The sequence below is a fragment of the Schistocerca cancellata genome, chromosome 4 (genome assembly GCF_023864275.1).
Source record: "Schistocerca cancellata isolate TAMUIC-IGC-003103 chromosome 4, iqSchCanc2.1, whole genome shotgun sequence".
NCBI classification, from domain to species: Eukaryota; Metazoa; Arthropoda; class Insecta; order Orthoptera; family Acrididae; genus Schistocerca; species Schistocerca cancellata.
This window is the reverse complement of record NC_064629.1, coordinates 348421353-348440851: the sequence shown is the minus strand read 5'-3', so window position 1 is coordinate 348440851 and position 19499 is coordinate 348421353. Positions and strand designations below refer to the sequence as shown.

At 41.5% G+C, this 19499-nt stretch overlaps 1 protein-coding gene across 3 annotated transcripts in view; it reads left to right on the top strand.

The window, feature by feature from the left end:
• Positions 1-19499, top strand: part of LOC126183585 (uncharacterized) — a 231062-nt gene that overhangs the window by 207889 nt on the left and 3674 nt on the right. For all 3 annotated transcript variants that reach the window (XM_049925681.1, XM_049925683.1, XM_049925682.1), the window contains one exon: positions 4187-4533. In XM_049925681.1, the coding sequence (XP_049781638.1) occupies positions 4187-4533 (347 nt within the window). The remainder of the gene's footprint in view (positions 1-4186; positions 4534-19499) is intronic.

Genomic DNA, 19499 nt, shown 5'->3' with positions numbered 1-19499 from the left:
GTGGAAGAACACCCTTTCTGCTAGGGATCTGAACCCATCCTGTTGGATTTCCCAGCCAACAGAACCATATGACATTTACATTTTTACATGATACAGATGTGACATTTCCACTGCTGCATTAGTTTGATGGGCTTGTTGATTTATGTGAGCAGCTGCAACACCCAGAAAAGAAAATATAACTTTACGATGCACACATAAAAAAAAGTTTTGCATCACCCCGTTTCCCAGAACTCCTGAAGATAGACGTTGACTGTGGATATTGTATCACAGACACAGTCCCTTTTAACGTTCAGAGATGTCACTAAACTTGCCCAAAGATGTTAGCAACCATGCATGAGCAGTGCCTATTACATGGAGGAGGTCTGATAGCTAATCAGTTCCAGTCATTCCACCAGGAAGGAGGAGGAACACGGCTCATGTTTTCTATAGTTCAACCATGCCTAGATGGTCAATACAGCAATTTGATTGTATCTGAATTGTTACTTTGTGCCAGGAACGGCTCTCAGGTGTCTCAGACTGAACCAAAGCAATGTTTTTTGGACATGGAGGAGATACAGAGAGACACGAAATGTCGATGACATGCCTCACTCAGGCTGCCCAAGGGCTACTACTGCAGTGGATGACCGCTACCTACAGATTATGGCACAGACGAACCCTGACAGCAATTCCACCATGTTGAATAATGCTTTTTATGCAGCCACTGGACATCTTGTTACGACTCAAAGTGTGGATAATAGGCTACACGATGCGCAACTTCACTCCCAATGTCCACGGCGAGGTCCATCTTTGCAACGACACCTTGCAGCTCATTACAGTTGGGCCCACAACATTCTGAATGGACCACTCAAGATTGGCATCACGTTCCCTTCACTGATGAGTGTCGTATATGCCTTCAACCAGACAATTGTTGGAGACGTGTTTGGAGGCAACCCCGTCAGGCTGAATGCCTTAGACACACTGTCCAGCAAGTGCAGCAAGGTGGAGGCTCACTACCGTTTTGGGGCAGCATTATATGGGGCCGATGTACACTGCTGGTGGTCATGGAATGCGCCGTAACAGCTGTACGATACTTAAATGCCATCCTCCAACCATTAGTGCAACCATATCAGCAGCATATTGGCGAAGCATTCGTCTTCATGTATGAAAAATCATGCCCCCATCATGCACATCTTGTGAATGACTTCCTTCAGGGTAATGACATCACTCGACTAGAGTGGCCAGCATGTTCTCCAGACATGAACCCTATTGAACATGTGTGGGAAAGATTGAAAAGGGCTGTTTATGGACAACATGACCCACAAACCACTCTGAGGAATCTGCGCCAAATCGCCATTGAGCAGTGGGGCAATCTGGACCAACAGTGCCTTGATGAACTTGTGGATAATATGCCATGACAAATACAGGCATGCATCAATGCAAGAGGTCATGCTACTGGGTATTAGAGATACTGGTGTGTACAGCCATCTGGACCACCACCTCTGAAGGTCTCACTGTGTGGTGGTATATGTAATGTGTGGTTTTCATGAGGAATAAAGAGGGTGGAAATGATGTTTATGTTTATGTCTATCCAAATTTTCTGTACAGGTTCTGCAACTCTCAGAACCGAGGTGATGCAAAACTTTTTTTGAAGTGTGTAACTTCTTCTGGACAACTCCTATTATCTACAAATTTCTATTTAAAAACTGGTAGCCTGTATATAAAAAATTTGAAAGCGACTTATTTTTATGTATATTTGCATAAGTAGTACTAGTGAAATAATGTATTCACTGATGTTAACACTAATCATGTATACATACCCTGTAACTGACTTGCACCACATCATTTTGAGAAAAGAATCATTCAAATTATCCATGGAACATATAACTAACTAACCAGTGGATGGCAACATTTATGATGTTGAAAAGGTTGAAAACTAGTCTGTGACTAAATTTCACTTTTTCCAGTATCAATTTGGGTGTGATATGCTGTCTGGCTGCACTAGAGTCTACACTTCTCTTATGATTCCTGATTCTTTACAGACAGGTGGTCTGATATTTCATTTTTTGTCATTCAGATTAGTCTAACACTCTGACCACACTGGAAGCATCCAAACCACCTAACATCTCTGCCATACGAGGCTCTGTTGATATTGTACACTTCCATAAATGTAGCATGGACTGCTGTAGCACTGATCCCCTTCAAATACAGAAAATTAATTACTGCAGTATACTCGTCTCTATCAGCGGGCTACGCCATTTTATTTTGGACCTTCAAGCTGGGTGCTACAGTTCTGAGGTACAGGGATACCAGTGTGTACCAGGACTATAAAAATGTATCTGTCAACACACACACAACTAATTGTGTAATTTTTTTTTTCAGTCTGATAATTAAAATTTATGTCTACTTTTCTTAAGCTAAGGGCTGGTCACTGCTGCTAGTCCTCTATAATCATAATCTCTGAGCATGCTTCAGTGGTCCCTATTATGTATGTTGGAGGAATGTGTGTGACAGAGAGCTTGGACCTTAGCATAACAGCATGGAATGTGATGATGACATGATTTAAAAAAATAGAAGTAAACCCAATCTCGTAATGTGCAACGTGCCAGTGTGGTATATTTCTGTTGAGGTAAAACAGTCATTAATGATCCAATTCTGGGCAATAGCCAGACATCAGTTGTATTATAATTGCTCAGATAATGCAGGGCTCAGTATGGATCAACTTGTATTTCCCATGAATATCAGTGATCTGGTAAAACATCAACTCTCTGACATTCCTGCGGCCAGAAAAAGATCCTGCAAGAACAGGACCAATGCAATTGAAGAGAATTGTTCAACATGATAGAAGTGCAGCCCTTCCCCAAATTGCTGCAAATTTCAATGTTGGCCCATCAGCAAGTGTCAGTGTGTGAATCATTCAATGAAACATCATCGATATGGGCTTTTGGAGTTGAAGGCCCACTGGTGTACCCTTGATAACTTCAAGTCACAAAGCTTTACACCTTGCCTGGGCACGTCAGTACTGGCACTAGACCATTGATGACTGGAAACATGTTGGCTGGTTGGACGAGTCTCGTTTCAAATTGTATCGAGCAAATGGACGTGTACAGACAACCTCAGGAATCCGTGGACCCTGCATGTCAGCACGGGACTGCTCAAGCTGGTGGAGGCTCTGTAATGGTATGAGGCATGTGCAGTTGGAGTGATATGGGACCCCTGGTATGTCTATATACGACTCTGACAGGTGACACACACATAAGCATCCTGTCTGATCACCTGCATCCGTCCTTGTCCATTGTGGACTTAGGAAATTCCAGCAGGACAATGCAACACCCCCCAAGTCCGAATTGGTACAGAGTGGCTCTAGGAACACTCTTTTGAGTTTAAACACTTCTGCTGGCCACCAAACTCCCCAGACATGAACATTATTGACCATATCTGTGATGCCTTGCAACATGCTGTTTAGGATAGAGCTCCATCCCCTCATACTCCATTGTACTCCATTGGCTACTAAAACTGCAGCACCAGGAATGATAGCAAATAACTAAATTTTTATTTATTGTGCATAAATGTTACATTAGGAAGAATACTTTATTAAATTTGCAGATGATTTTGGAGCATACAGGGTGCAAAATTTAGTAATCAGAGCTGTCTCCTCTGGCAGGAACAATGACTCTAACCCACGTGGCCATCAACTTCACTAAGCTTAGATGTCATTCCAGGCTGGTTCTACCTATCGCTCATCAACCCATGACCAGATGTTTTCAGTGGGTGGGAAATCTGGTGAACTGAATTGCCATAGCGACAACTGAAAACACTCTGTATTGAGATAGGTTAGGATGCCACTGCAGCATGCAATCTTGTGTTATCTCATTGAAAGGTAATGCCATGGGCACCACAAAAGGAGGGCACAGCCACTGGCCTCAGCACTTGAAAAATGTAACAGTTGCTGTTTGTGTTATTAGTTATGTGAACTGGAGCTGATTGTGTTGTGGACATTAAGCATTGTGTAGCATTAAGCCAGGTGCTAGGCCCACCTGATGATGACAAATGGTCTGCTCAAAACTTCCACATATCATTATACTCCTGAGACCATCAATTTTATATTCACATGACAGTTGTGTACATAAAATATGGGCATCACGCACACGTACATAAAAAGCACCATGACCTTTAAATTTTGACATTCATTAATTTTTTTTCATTACAGGCCAGTGTGATGAAGGATGACATGTCAACATCACAGAGTATGACTGATATGGTTCACATGGATGCTTCAGAAATGTCAGATTCACAGAAGAATGTTGAACCTTTGTTCATGGCAATTGCTGGATTTATTGGGATGGCGGTGATGTACATAGTTTCAGTACTGTTTCTACCAAAATTTGGTTCTCTAAGATCACGTGAAATTGTTGCTCTGAAAAGTGCACCTGATGATCTTTCTGGCTTAACAAAAGTTGTTTTTGAAGCTTTAGATGGCAAGGACTGCAGTGAGCGGATAATATGTGAAATAGGCCAGACCATCCGAAGAATGCAACTAGACAGGAAATCGATAAGGTAATTATAGTTGAGGTTCCAGAAATGCTTAAGTCCAAAACATTTTTGTAATGCATATATAAAACTTGGAATATGTTAATAGTTTCAGTGACTTCCAAAAGTCGTCAATCCTCCTCCTTCCCTGTATGTACATACTAGAAATCTGTAAGTGTGTTACTAACAATTTAAAAGACATACATGAACATTTTAATACTCATGAATATGATACAATATGAAAGGAAAAGCTTCAGGGCAGTCAGTAAGGACTTCAGTCTACAAAAATTCCATAATAAACAATGGCATACAAATTTACAGTAATCTTCCACATAGGTAAAAATCATATCATTCATTCATTCTCTTTTTGCAAAACCTTAAGGGCAGTCTGATTAGAGCATTGCTTGTATTCAGTAGCAGAATTTTTACAACATTTGTGATACAAGAAGAGACTCGAAACAAGACAGTGCAGCTACTGCAAGTAGAGCAAACTCTTTCATGGATGAAGCTAAATTCTTTGTATCTACTGAAATAATACTGTATTTTAATTGTGTTGTGTTGTGTTACTGTTTCGTTATGTGCTTGTTCTGTGTCCCACAATCTGCAAAGATTTTTTGGATGAATGAATAAGTAAATATAATAAAGTGTTTTGAGACACCACTGAAGAGCACACAGCATCCAAAGTGACTAAGATTTGGAAATTATGAACTGAATTAAATAGATGGCACATTCAGAAATCAACAGATAAGAGATTTTTTGAGATTTTTCATCTTGGAATGAAACACAGAGAAACAGTTAATTAATTAATGTGAATGTCTTATTATGTTACAAGGGGGGTGGGGGGGGTGGGGAGATAACTACTTTTTGTTTAAGATTTCAGTAGTAGCTTCCACAATCTCAGACTACCTGACTATCCAGTAAGCTAATATATTCCACTTTGTCAACATTGTGATGAACTTAAGTGAGAGGTAATGAAATAGATTTCTTCTGTAACTGGTTGAAGTTATCTCCAGATCATATAGACTATCACATCATATAAAACAACCTTTTCCCCATTATACCCACTCCATTGCCTTCTTCATAAGTGCTATACAAGGTGTACCAGGAGGAATAATCAATATTCAGGAATATGACAGGCATGCTCATTTGAAGCGAACAACTTCATATGGACACGTGCCCTATTCTGAATGGATTCTGAGATAGAAGACATCTAATGTACATTTGTTTTTGGGGGTCATGGAGGCTGCTACCCTCATTAGGGAATGTACGGAGGCACTCAGACAAGCAACACAACATGTTCTTCCAGGAGTGTACAAATGCATTAAAGTTGATGGTGGGATATTTGAACTTTCATCATTATTGTACAACAGCTGTAATGTGACATGTACAATAATGCATGGAAGTGAATGTCTTAAAAATACATATTTTTCAATCGATACTTTGTGAAATGTATATTGTAATGTTTAGACCTACTAACTGTTGTACATGTGTATACCTAAGAATTTACTGAATAATACATAAAGTAAAAAACAATGTACATTAAATGTGTTTTATCTCAAAAAAGAAAAGAAATCATTGGAATAGAGTGTATGTTCACACAAACATTTTTTCTTAAAATGAGTGATCCTCACATATCCCTGTATATTGGCTGTTTCTCCTGGCACACCATGTATAGGGTGTAATACAGTATGCTTAATTTTTGAGCTTTACCTCACCTTTGAAAAAGTTAGTTTGTATTTGTCATTTCATTGGCTGAGGGCCCCAGCAGGAATGTTACTTTCCAGTATCTAATTTATTTCATTCATTGCTTACAAAACTGATTACTAGCTATAACAGTTTCAACTGTGTAGTCATAAATAGCCCACTGGCCAAGCAATATTTAGCATCATGGCTAGGCAGTTGAAACAAGTGTAGTCACTACAGAAATATGTGAGCCTCGACTGAAATAAACTATATAGTTAAAAAAATTACATCAGAAATAGACAACTATAAGACAGACTGGTTGAAAAGCAGTAGATTGGCGAAACTTTCATTATACTTACCTGAATAATTCAAAAAAATATTACTTTTTTAATTTTCTTTTCTTTTCTGTTCCGCATAAGAAAATTTTGGTTCAAGAAACATTTCATTGGCCACTCTGAGCTGAATTACTCTTTCTTCTCTTTGGTATGAAACTGGTTTGATTCATTTGTAACACTTTTAATTCATTTGCTGAGTCAGTTAATAACAGCAACAGTGTTTATTGTCCCTTTGATTCATGTGGCATTTACTCCATGGTATTACAATGTTTAAGCAGGCAGAGGTACATTGTCCCGTGCTGCAGTAACACTAATTCTAAGTTCAGGTTTGTCATATGATGTAATTCACCCTTTTTATTACACACACATTTCTTTTCATTAATTATGGGAATTCTTAACCTTTAAGGTCTGCAATGAATTGTGTATATTAGGAAATAGTAAAACAAACAGTACAACAATGAACACTGAATGTTCCTTCACCTGAGAAGCAAATGACTCAAATGTGAATCCATTAACATCTACATCTGAGTTAATTTATCTTAAAGTGATAGACATCTTCCCAACACATACTGGTGTGCATGATTAAGGAGTAAACGGGAAACAATTTGTTTGGTTAATGCAATTCTTCAGCTCTCCCCAGTGTATATGATTTATGAAAAATACTTGTATGTGTTGCAGGATTATTCTGAAAAACACGAAAAATATTTTGACAACAAACAGAGTTGTTATTATTAGGTGCACTAGTTGTCTGATGCCAGGACTCTGGAGTGGTCTCACGTATTCAGAGACAGAAAACACAATTGCCAAATTAGAGCAGCCGAAAATTATATTAATCAGCATTGGTTTAGCAAACCAGCAATTCCTTGTGCTCTCTAACCTGTACCACTGGGTGGTAAGAGACCACCAAGGAGGATGCAGATAAGCCACTATCAGCTACACTTATATTGTATCACGCCAAAATGAGAGCAGTACTGGGCAGCATGTGTTCCCAAGTTGAGAATGTCATCAATAGCATCTGTCATAAACCAGCCAAACAATCAGAGTATTGGAGACTGAATGTCACTGGCACACATATTTGAAACATTGTGACAGATTGATTATTCGAGAAAACTGCTTGACAGCTGTACACTCCATTGATTTAGATCAAACAAAGATGCTGGGTTGGACCTTTAACTTCAGGGACTCAGTCATATAAGAAGCCACTGTAATAAAAATTGCTGAAAATCTTAGTAAGTGGCCTTTCATAAGGCCTGGAATCTTGCTCTGCCAAGCCATATTGTGCAGTCAAAAACTTGCCACCCTGTTCTGTATTGGTGTTGTGTTTTCACAGCTCTGGGGATATGGGGGACGTATCGCTAGCATTCAGTAATAAAATTATAAATGTCAGACAACTAAACAGAAACTAACTGAACAAAATGGATGTTCCACAGCTGTGGGTGGTTGATACTGTGACAATAAGCTTGAGCATAATGCTGAAGTATGAACCTAGAGCAGAATGCATAGGTCAGTGCTGTGGTGTGCAGAAGAAATGGGAAATATAAAAAGATATAAACTGAAATTACTTTAGTGTCTTTGTATCAGTCTAGAGTCTTATGATAACTCAGTCTGTCATAGAAATATGTGCATGCCTGCAACAATAACTCACCATTCACCTCAGAAATTTTCTACAGTGTACAGTATTTGGCTTACTTTTACTTTTGGTCTATAACTCATCACAGTTTTGTCGCTATGTACATTTGAAAGTATTGTGTAGCTTCCCCGAGTCCGTTACTTCTTTACATTGTCGTAAGACATGACTGCAACTTATTATCAAATTTAATTGGCTGCATTCTCTCACTGATTTTATGTTAATGCCAAAGTAATGATACTGTTTGTGCAATTTTGTTATCTAACAATGATTTACCATATCCTTGAAAGACTGGGACAAAAACACTTCCAATGGATGGCTCTTTAAGGCAGGCTGTTTCAGCTGGAGTGCCTGGCAGCTGGGCATTTGTGGGTAGAGATGAGAAGGAAAGGAAAAACAGCTGTTGCATGGTAGTCAGGATACCAGAACTATGCTGTATTGTGCTGTTTCGGCTGAGTTCTCCACATGTGTACAGGGGTGGGCATATGGTTCATGTATGCTCAGAACAAGGTGTGAATGAGGTACAATAGTACTACTTCGCAGACAGCCTGCAGATAAGCTGATTGGTGCTCATGGCTGTCAATGCCCTGTGGGATAGAGTTCAACATCCTGTTTTAAGGTGTGATGCCAGTGTCACTCCACCTTTATTTTCCTTTAATACACCACTGGCCATTAAAAGTGCTACACCAAGAAGAAATTCAAATGATAAATGGGTATTCACTGGACAAATATATTATACAAGAACTGACATGTGATTATATTTTCACGCAATTTGGGTGCATAGATCCTGAGAAATCAGTACCCAGAACAACCACCTCTGGCCATAAAAACGGCCTTGATATGCCTGGACATTGAGTCAAACAGAGCTTGGATGGTGTGTACAGGTACAGCTGCCTGTGCAGCATCAACACGATACCACAGTTCATCAAGAGTAGTGACTGACGTATTGTGACGAGCCAGTTGCTCGGCCACCATTGAGCAGATGTTTTCAATTGGTGACAGATCTGGAGAATGTGCTGGCCAGGGCAACAGTCGAACATTTTCTGTATCCAGAAAGGCCCGTACAGGACCTACAACATGCGGTCGTGCATTATCTTGCTGAAATGTAGGGTTTCACAGGGATCGAATCAAGGGTAGAGCCACGGGTCATAACACATCTGAAATGTAATGTCAACTGTTCAAAGTGCTGCCAATGTGAATAAGAGGTGACCGAGACATGTAAACAATGGCACCCCATACCATCACGCTGGGTGATACGCCAGTATGTGGATGACAAATACACGCTTCCAATGTGCGTTCACCGCGATGTCGCCAAACACGGATGCGACAATCATGATGCTGTAAACAGAACCTGGATTCATCCAAAATAATGATGTTTTGCCATTCGTGCACCCAGGTTTTTCATTGAGTACACCACCGCAGGCGCTCCTGTCTGGGATGCAGTGCAAGGGTAACCACAGCCATGGTCTCCGAGCTGATAGTCCATGCTGCTGCAAATGTCGTCGAACAGTTTGTGCAGATGGTTGTTGTCTTGCTAACGTCCCCATCTGTTGACTCAGGGATCAAGACGTGGCTGCATGATCTGTTACAACCATGCGGATAAGATGCCTGTCATCTCGACTGCTAGCTATAAACGGCCGTTGGAATCCAGCATGGTCTTCCGTATTACGCTCCTGAACCCACCGATTCCATATTCTGCTAACAGTCATTGGGTCTTCTCCAATGCAAGCAGCAATGTCGTGATACGGATAAACTGCAATTGTGATATGCTACAATCTGACCTTTATCAAAGTCGGAAAAATGGTGGTACGCATTTCTTCTCCTCACACGAGGCATCACAACAACATTTCACCAGGCAAAGCCGGTCAACTGCTCTTAGTGTATGAGAAATCGGTTGGAAACTTTCCTCATGCCAGAACGTTGTAGGTGTCGCCACCATCACCAATCTTGTGTGAATTCTCTGAAAAGCTAATCATTTGCATATCACAGTATCTTCTTCCTGTCGGTTAAATTTTGCGTCTGTAGCACGTCATCTTCACGGTGTAGCAATTTTAATGGCCAGTAGTGTATATATATGTGAGCTTAGAAATACAGCTGAGTTTTAATTTCTTGAGTGTCCACCAGTGGCATATGCAGGCCCCACTTTATCTGTTAGTTCTCTGCCGAGTCATTTAAATTTTCTCAGGTATCAGAAGACTATGTGCACCAAAGCAACCATTTCATGGAATAAGGCACTATATACATAGTTAATAGAATGCTGATATTTCTTTGAAAAAGAAGAGATAGATAAACAAACTCTCCCAAGAATTATAATATATTCACACAAATACCAAATTACAGCAAAAGACACTAAACTATTGCAAGGATCTCTTGTACAGAATATGCTACAAGGAAGTCTTTCAAATTTGATTTGAAAATCTTACGTGTGTTTCTACGTACATTTCTACATCCTTGTTTGTGTTAGAAGTCAATTAGAAATGAATACCACTCTGTACATAAATTAAGGAAGTGTTATCCAACTGAAAATCACTTTTCTGTCTAGTGTTGACTAAACAGATGTTGCAGTGTCTCTTGTATAAGCCCAGGTTATCAGAACTGACTGTTTTAAGAAACTGAGTCACATTCTGGAGGAGGCAGGGTTGAGATTCCTATCCAATCATCGAGATTAAGTTTGCCAGAATTGCTCTTTTGAAAAAGAAAAGATGTGATGAGTTTGTGTTCTGTCTCTAATAACCTGTTTGTCAATGGGACATTAAACCCTCATTTTTCTTTCCTCCTTTGATGCATTATTATCTAAAAATCCCATGGCACAGTATTTGTGCTGTAATATTAGTACTTGAACAGTGACCTACATAAACTTTGTAAACTATCATCTCATCGACAAATACAATTCAGAAAAGAAACCCCCTGCTATATTTAGTGAAAGATAGATAGCATTTATCAAGAAAAACAGTGGAAGAAGATTAGAACTGTATGCCCCTCCATCTTACCCATTTCCTGTCAACTCTTTAAAGACATTAGCCATAATCAGAACAGTTCCCTTGTTAGGTGACAATTCAGGAATACTTTCTGCTACTTATTTCACTCAGATATTAAAGGAGAAATTGATGAATTTTTCATGTAACTGTACAATAATGTAACTTATGCCAAAATGGTTCAACAATAAAATGCTTCTCTTAAATCAAACAAGATACCTGGGACTGTGATTGCTGTGTTCGGATGAGGGCTGAGTTGGCATCCCTTCGCTCACAGCTGCAAGCGGCACTGACTTCGGTCATGCAGCTTGAAGCTTTTGCCAATGGCCACCACTGTGGGGAGCCGGACTTGGGTATCACAGGGATGTCAACCACGTGCTGTCCGTCCCCAGATCGGTCTGCCGCTGTGGTTGCCCCAGTTGCTGCCCGCAGTGGGGCTGAGCCCTCACCTGTGGTTGATTGGGAGGTCGTTCCAAGGCGTGGCAGGCAGCGAAAGACGTCCCCAGAGGCTGATCAGAAAGCCTCACTGGTGCGTCTGACAAACAGGTTTCAGGCACTGTCTCTGGCTGAGCCAGATGCAGCTGCCTGCCCTGTTTCAGAGGATGATTCTCAGCCTTCAAGGTGGGCTTATTGGTAGTTGGGAGCTCCAATGTTAGGCGCGTAATGGGGTCCCTTAGGTGTATGGCGGCTAAGGAGGGGAAGAAATCCAGTGTGCACTCCGTGTGCATTCCGGGTGGGGTCATTCCTGATGTGGAAAGGGTCCTTCCGGATGCCATGAAGAGCACAGGGTGCAGCCAGCTGCAGGTGGTGGTGGCACATGTCGGCACTAATGAGGTGTGTCACTTTGGATCTGAGGAAATTCTCTCTGGATTCCAGCAGCTATCTGATTTGGTGAAGGCTGCCGGTATTGCTTACGAGATGAAGGCAGAGCTCACCATCTGCAGCATTGTTGACAGAACCGACTGCGGACCTTTGGTGCAGAGCCGGGTGGAGGGTCTGAATCAGAATCTCAGATGGCTTTGCGACCGTGTTGGCTGCAGATTCTACATCTACATCTACATCCATACTCCGCAAGCCACCTGACGGTGTGTGGCGGAGGGTATCTTGAGTACCTCTATCAGTTCTCCCTTCTATTCCAGTCTCGTATTGTTCGTGGAAAGAAGGATTGTTGGTATGCCTCTGTGTGGGCTCTAATCTCTCTGATTTTATCCTCATGGTCTCTTCGCGAGATATACGTAGGAGGGAGCAATATACTGTTTGACTCTTCGGTGAAGGTATGTTCTCGAAACTTTGACAAAAGCCCGCACCGAGCTACTGAGCGTCTCTCCTGCAGAGTCTTCCACTGGAGTTTATCTATCATCTCCGTAATGCTTTCGCGATTACTAAATGATCCTGTAACGATGCACGCTGCTCTCCGTTGGATCTTCTCTATATCTTCTATCAACCCTATCTGGTACGGATCCCACACTGCTGAGCAGTATTCAAGCAGTGGGCGAACAAGTGTACAACCTACTTCCTTTGTTTTCGGATTGCATTTCCTTAGGATTCTTCCAATGAATCTCAGTCTGGCATCTGCTTTACCGATGATCAACATTATGTGATCATTCCATTTTAAATCACTCCTAATGCGTACTCCCAGATAATTTATGGTATTAACTGCTTCCAGTTGCTGACCTGCTATTTTGTAGCTAAATGATAAAGGCTCTATCTTTCTGTGTATTCGCAGCACATTACACTTGTCTACATTGAGAATCAATTGCCATTCCCTGCACCATGCATCAATTCGCTGCAGATCCTCCTGCATTTCAGTACAATTTTCCATTGTTACAACCTATCGATACACCACAGCATCATCTGCAAAAAGCCTCAGTGAACTTCCGATGTCATCCACCAGGTCATTTATGTATATTGTGAATAGCAACGGTCCAATGACACTCCCCTGCGGCACACCTGAAATCACTCTTACTTCGGAAGACTTCTCTCCATTGAGAATGACATGCTGCGTCCTGTTATCTAGGAACTCCTCAATCCAATAGCACAATTGGTCTGATAGTCCATATGCTCTTACTTTGTTCATTAAACGACTGTGGGGGAACTGTATCGAACGCCTTTTGGAAGTCAAGAAACGCGGCATCTACCTGGGAACCCGTGTCTATGGCCCTCTGAGTCTCGTGGACAAATAGCGCGAGCTGGGTTTCACATGACCGTCTTTTTCGGAACCCATGCTGATTCCTACAGAGTAGATTTCTAGTCTCCAGAAAAGTCATTATACTCGAACACAATACATGTTCCAAAATTCTACAACTGATCGACGTTAGAGATATAGGTCTATAGTTCTGCACATCTGTTCGACGTCCCTTCTTGAAAACGGGGATGACCTGTGCCCTTTTCCAATCCTTAGGAACGCTACGCTCTTCTAGAGGCCTACGGTACACCGCTGCAAGAAGGGGGGCAAGTTCATTCGCGTACTCTGTGTAAAATTGAACTGGTATCCCATCAGGTCCAGAGGCCTTTCCTCTTTTGAGTGATTTTAATTGTTTCTCTATCCCTCTGTCGTCTATTTCGATATCTACCATTTTGTCATCTGTGCGACAATCTAGAGAAGGAACTACAGTGCAATCTTCCTCTGTGAAACAACTTTGGAAAAAGACATTTAGTATTTCGGCCTTTAGTCTGTCATCCTCTGTTTCAGTACCATTTTGGTCACAGAGTGTGTGGACATTTTGTTTTGATCCACCTACTGCTTTGACATAAGACCAAAATTTCTTAGGATTTTCTGCCAAGTCAGTACATAGAACTTTACTTTCGAATTCATTGAATGCCTCTTGCATAGCCCTCCTCACACTACATTTTGCTTCGCGTAATTTTTGTTTGTCTGCAAGGCTTTGGCTATGTTTATGTTTGCTGTGAAGTTCCCTTTGCTTCCGCAGCAGTTTTCTAACTCGGTTGTTGTACCACGGTGGCTCTTTTCCATCTCTTACGATCTTGCTTGGCACATACTCATCTAACGCATAATGTATGACGGTTTTGAACTTTGTCCACTGATCCTCAACACTATCTGTACTTGAGACAAAACTTTGGTGTTGAGCCAACAGGTACTCTGAAATCTGCTTTTTGTCACTTTTTCTAAACAGAAAAATCTTCCTACCCTTTTTAATATTCCTATTTACGGCTGAAATCATCGATGCCATAACCGCTTTATGATCGCTGATTCCCTGTTCTGCGTTAACTTTTTCAAATAGTTCGGGTCTGTTTGTCACCAGAAGGTCTAATATGTTATCGCCACGAGTCGGTTCTCTGTTTAACTGCTCAAGGTAGTTTTCAGATAAAGCACTTAAAAAAATTTCACTGGATTCTTTGTCCCTGCCACCCATTATGAATGTTTGAGTCTCCCAGTCTATATCCGGCAAATTAAAATCTCCACCCAGAACTATAACATGGTCGGAAAATCTACTTGAAATACTTTCCAAATTATACTTCAGGTGCTCAGCCACAACAGCTGCTGAGCCAGGGGGCCTATAGAGACATCCAATTACCATGTCTGAGTCTGCTTTAACCACCAGCAACTTGCTGGCTTGCTTTCCTTGACTTGCGCCATAGGGTGGTGGGGTTTCGGGTTCCGCTGAATAGGTCAGGAGTTCACTACACTCAGCTGGCGGCTACACGGGTAGCGGAGGCTGTGTGGCGTGGACTGGGTGGTTTTTTTAGGTTAGAAGGCCTCGGGAAAGTACGGGATGGGCTGCAATCTCAGAGGGTGCATGGCAAACACAAGACGTGCTTGGATCAAGGAACAGTCGGAATTGTGGTTGTAAATTGTTGTAGTTGTGCTGGGAAAGTCCCTGAGCTTAAAGCGCTAATAGAAAGCACAGAAGCTGAAATCGTTATAGGTACAGAAAGCTGGCTAAAGCCTGAAATAAGTTCTACAGAAATTTTTATGAAGTCTCAGACGGTGTTCAGGAAATATAGATTAGGCAGAATTGGTGGTGGAGTGTTTGTGTCTGTCAGTAGTGGTTTATCTTGTAATGAAGTCGAAGTAGATACTCCGTGTGAATTGGTATGGGTGGAGGTTATACTTAACAGCCAAACTAAGTTAATAATTGGCTCCTTCTACCGACCCCCAGACTTTGATGATATAGTTGCTGAAAAGTTCAAAGAAAATTTGTCTCTCGTAACAAATAAATATCCCACTCATATGGTTATAGTTGGTGGGGACTTCAACCTTCCCTCAATATGTTGGCAAAACTACTTGTTCAAAACTGGTGGTAGGCAGAAAACATCTTCTGAGTTTGTCCTAAATGCTTTCTCCAAAAATTATTTTGAGCAGTTAGTCCACGAACCCACGCAAATTGTAAATGGTTGCGAAAACACACTTGACCTCTTAGCCACAGTCAATCCAGAGCTGATAGAGAGCATAATGACTGATACAGGGATCAGTGATCACAAGGTCATTGTAGCTAGGCTCAATACCGTTTCTTCCAAATCCACCAGAAACAAACGCAAAATAATTTTATTTAAAAAAGCGGATAAAGTGTCACTAGAAGCCTTTCTAAGAGACACTCTCCATTTGTTCCGAACTGACTATGCAAATGTAGAGGAGATGTGGCTCAAATTCAAAGATATAGTAGCAACAGCAATTGAGAGATTCATACCTCATAAATTGGTAAGAGATGGAACTGATCCCCCATGGTACACAAAACAGGTCCAAACGCTGTTGCAGAGGCAACGGAAAAAGCATGCGAAGTTCAGAAGAACGCGAAATCCCGAAGATTGGCTAAAATTTACAGACGCGCGAAATTTGGCACGGACTTCAATGCGAAATTCCTTTAATAGGTTCCACAACGAAACATTGTCTAGAAATCTGGTAGAAAATCTGAAGAAATTCTGGTCGTATGTAAAGTACACAAGCGGCAAGACGAAGTCAATACCTTCGCTGCGCAGTGCCGATTTTGCTGCTCCCGACGACTGTGCCGCTAAAGCCGAGTTATTGAACGCAGTTTTCCAAAATTCCTTCACCAGGGAAGACGACTGGAATATTCCAGAATTTGAAACATGAACAGCTGCTAGCATGAGTTTCTTAGAAGTAGATACCTTAGGGGTTGCAAAGCAACTCAAATTGCTTGATACGGACAAGTCTTCAGGTCCAGATTGTATACCGATTAGGTTCCTTTCAGACTACGCTGATACAATAGCTCCCTACTCAGCAATCATATAAAACCACTCACTCACCGATAGATCTGTACCTACAGATTGGAAAATTGCGCAGGTTGCACCAGTGTTTAAGAAGGGTAGTAGGAGTAATCCATCGAACTACAGACCTATATCATTGACGTCGGTTTGCAGTAGAGTTTTGGAGCATATACTGTATTCAAGCATTATGAATTACCTTGAAGGGAATGATCTATTGATATGTAATCAGCATGGTTTCAGAAAACATCGTTCTTGTGCAATGCAGATAGCTCTTTATTCACACGAAGTAATGGCCGCTATTGACAGGGGATCTCAAGTTGATTCCGTATTTCTAGATTTCTGGAAAGTTTTTGACACTGTTCCTCACAAGCGACTTCTAATCAAGCTGCGGGCCTACGGGGTATCATCTCAGTTGTGCGACTGGATTCGTGATTTCCTGTCAGGAAGGTCACAGTTCGTAGTAATAGATGGCAAATCATCGAGTAAAGCTGAAGTGATATCAGGTGTTCCCCAGGGAAGCGTCCTGGGACCTCTGCTGTTCCTGATCTATATAAATGACCTGGGTGACAATCTGAGCAGTTGTCTTAGGTTGTTCACAGATGATGCTGTAATTTATCGTCTAGTAAGGTCACCCGAAGACCAGTATCAGTTGCAAAGCGATTTAGAAAAGATTGCTGTATGGTGTGGCAGGTGGCAGTTGACACTAAATAACAAAAAGTGTGAGGTGATCCACATGAGTTCAAAAAGAAATCCGTTGGAATTCGATTACTCGATAAATAGTACAATTCTCAAGGCTGTCAATTCAACTAAGTACCTAGGTGTTAAAATTACGAACAACTTCAGTTGGAAAGACCACATAGATAATATTGTGGGGAAGGTGAGCCAAAGGCTGCGTTTCATTGGCAGGACACTTAGAAGATGCAACAAGTCTACTAAAGAGACAGCTTACACTACACTCATTCATCCTCTGTTAGAATATTGCTGTGCGGTGTGGGATCCTTACCAGGTGGGATTGACGGAGGACATCGAAAGGGTGCAAAAAAGGGCAGCTCATTTTGTATTATCATGTAATAGGGGAGAGAGTGTGGCAGATATGCTATGTGAGCTGGGATGGAAGTCATTAAAGCAAAGACGTTTTTTGTTGCGGCGAGATCTATTTACGAAGTTTCAGTCACCAACTTTCTCTTCCGAATGCGAAAATATTTTGTTGAGCCCAACCTACATAGGTAGGAATGATCATCAAAATAAAATAAGAGAAATCAGAGCTCGAACAGAAAGGTTTAGATGTTCGTTTTTCCCGTGCGCTGTTCGGGAGTGGAATGGTAGAGGGATAGTATGATTGTGGTTCGATGAACCCTCTGCCAAGCACTTAAATGTGAATTGTGGGGTAGACATGTAGATGTAGATGTAGATGCTCTAAATGTTGTATTTGGTTCTGTGTGTACTTCATACGTCTACTGACAGGGATCTGTCAGACCTGCAACAGGCTTGTCAGTGGAGGAATGAATTAAAGCTTCTATTGAAAGCCCTTTTCTGCAGCCATATTATGAGGCTCACAACAAATTGTGCACTCTGAGCTCTGTTACTGTTCTTTCATGGATCACTTCTATTCTTATCATACATCTGGTGAATCACGAATGAACATTGCTCCACAGAACTGAAGGACAAAATAAATAAAGTAACCTAAAGTATTAACTACTTGGTAGAAATGAAAGAAAGAGTGGGAGCATGTTGCAGAGATCTCCCAGCCGAGCCCAAAAAGTTGGACATCAAATCACATGTGGTCACATGACTATAATGCCACAACTGAAGGAACGAGAAAAGACAGTATTTATCAATCTGTGAGCAGTTACAGTGCACTGTGGTTGTGTTCATCAATGCAACATGGCTGAGAGACAACATCTGGATGACTCCACATGGAAAAGAATCATTAGGAAACTGGAAAATGGATGAAGTGTGATGAGTGTAGCCCAGGAGTCTGGCATTGCTCACAGCATTATTTCACTTGCATACGGAGCATTACGGACCACAGGCACTGCTGCCCAAAGGAGATGCGGTGGTTGACCTTGGTCAAATACAGCAGCAGATGACCGTACATTGTGCAATAGACAAGAAGTGACTCACACCAAACAACAGATGCAGTTGCAACCATATTTAACAGGACTGCAAGGCACGCTTCATAGTGGGATGACATGGTGACTGCATGGGGTGGTGTCTTTGCCCAGTGACCAGTATGTTGTGTTCCACTGACACCCACATATTGGTAGCACTGTTTGTAGTGTTGTCAACAGCATAGGTACTGGACCAACGAGGAGTGGGGTTGTGTGCTCTTCTCAGATAAGAGCAGTTCAGTATGAGAGTGAATCTTGGTGTACCGTCATATGGAAAGAGATGGGAATATGTAATGCACCCAAGGACATTGTTGAACATGATCATTTTGGTGGTCCAGATGTTATGAAGTGAGGAGCATAATGTTGCATGGATGTACTGACCTCCAAATCTTTGAACACAGTAAACTAACTGGTCGACATTATCGTGACACTCTACTCCTTCCCCATGTGCATCTTTTCAGGGTTACGTTTGGTCCTGACTTCATCTTTACGGATGACAATGCATGGCTGCATTGAACAGTGGAGGTGGAAGACTCTTGGAATGAGGAGATATTTGATGAATGGACTGGTCTGCCAATTTCCCTGCCTTAAATACCAGTGATCACATGTGGGATGCACTGATTAGACATACTGTAGCATATTCACATGCACCAGTGACTATGCAACAGTTGTCAGCCCCACTAGTGTAGGAATGGAATGCCACGCCACAAGAACTCTTTACCTATCTTCTGGCCAGCATGGGAGGACATTGCAGAGCATGCATTGCCATGTGTGGTGATCACACAACCTATTAACTACCATGTCCTGTGTTTTGTAATTTCCAGGGGACCATCATAAATTGCAGTGACTTCAGTGTAATTATTGTCTTTAAACACAAATGTCATTTCTGATCATTTCATTGTGTATACCCTCAGCTACCTTCTTTACTATACAGTAGCAGTTCTTTCAAGCTATGTTACTTGGCAATGGCACATCATGTGGAAGCTACTTTTGTCCTTAGGTTTTGCATATCACTGTATTCATTTTCCAAATATGGGGATGGAATACTCTAAACACCTCTTTTTGCCCAGAACCG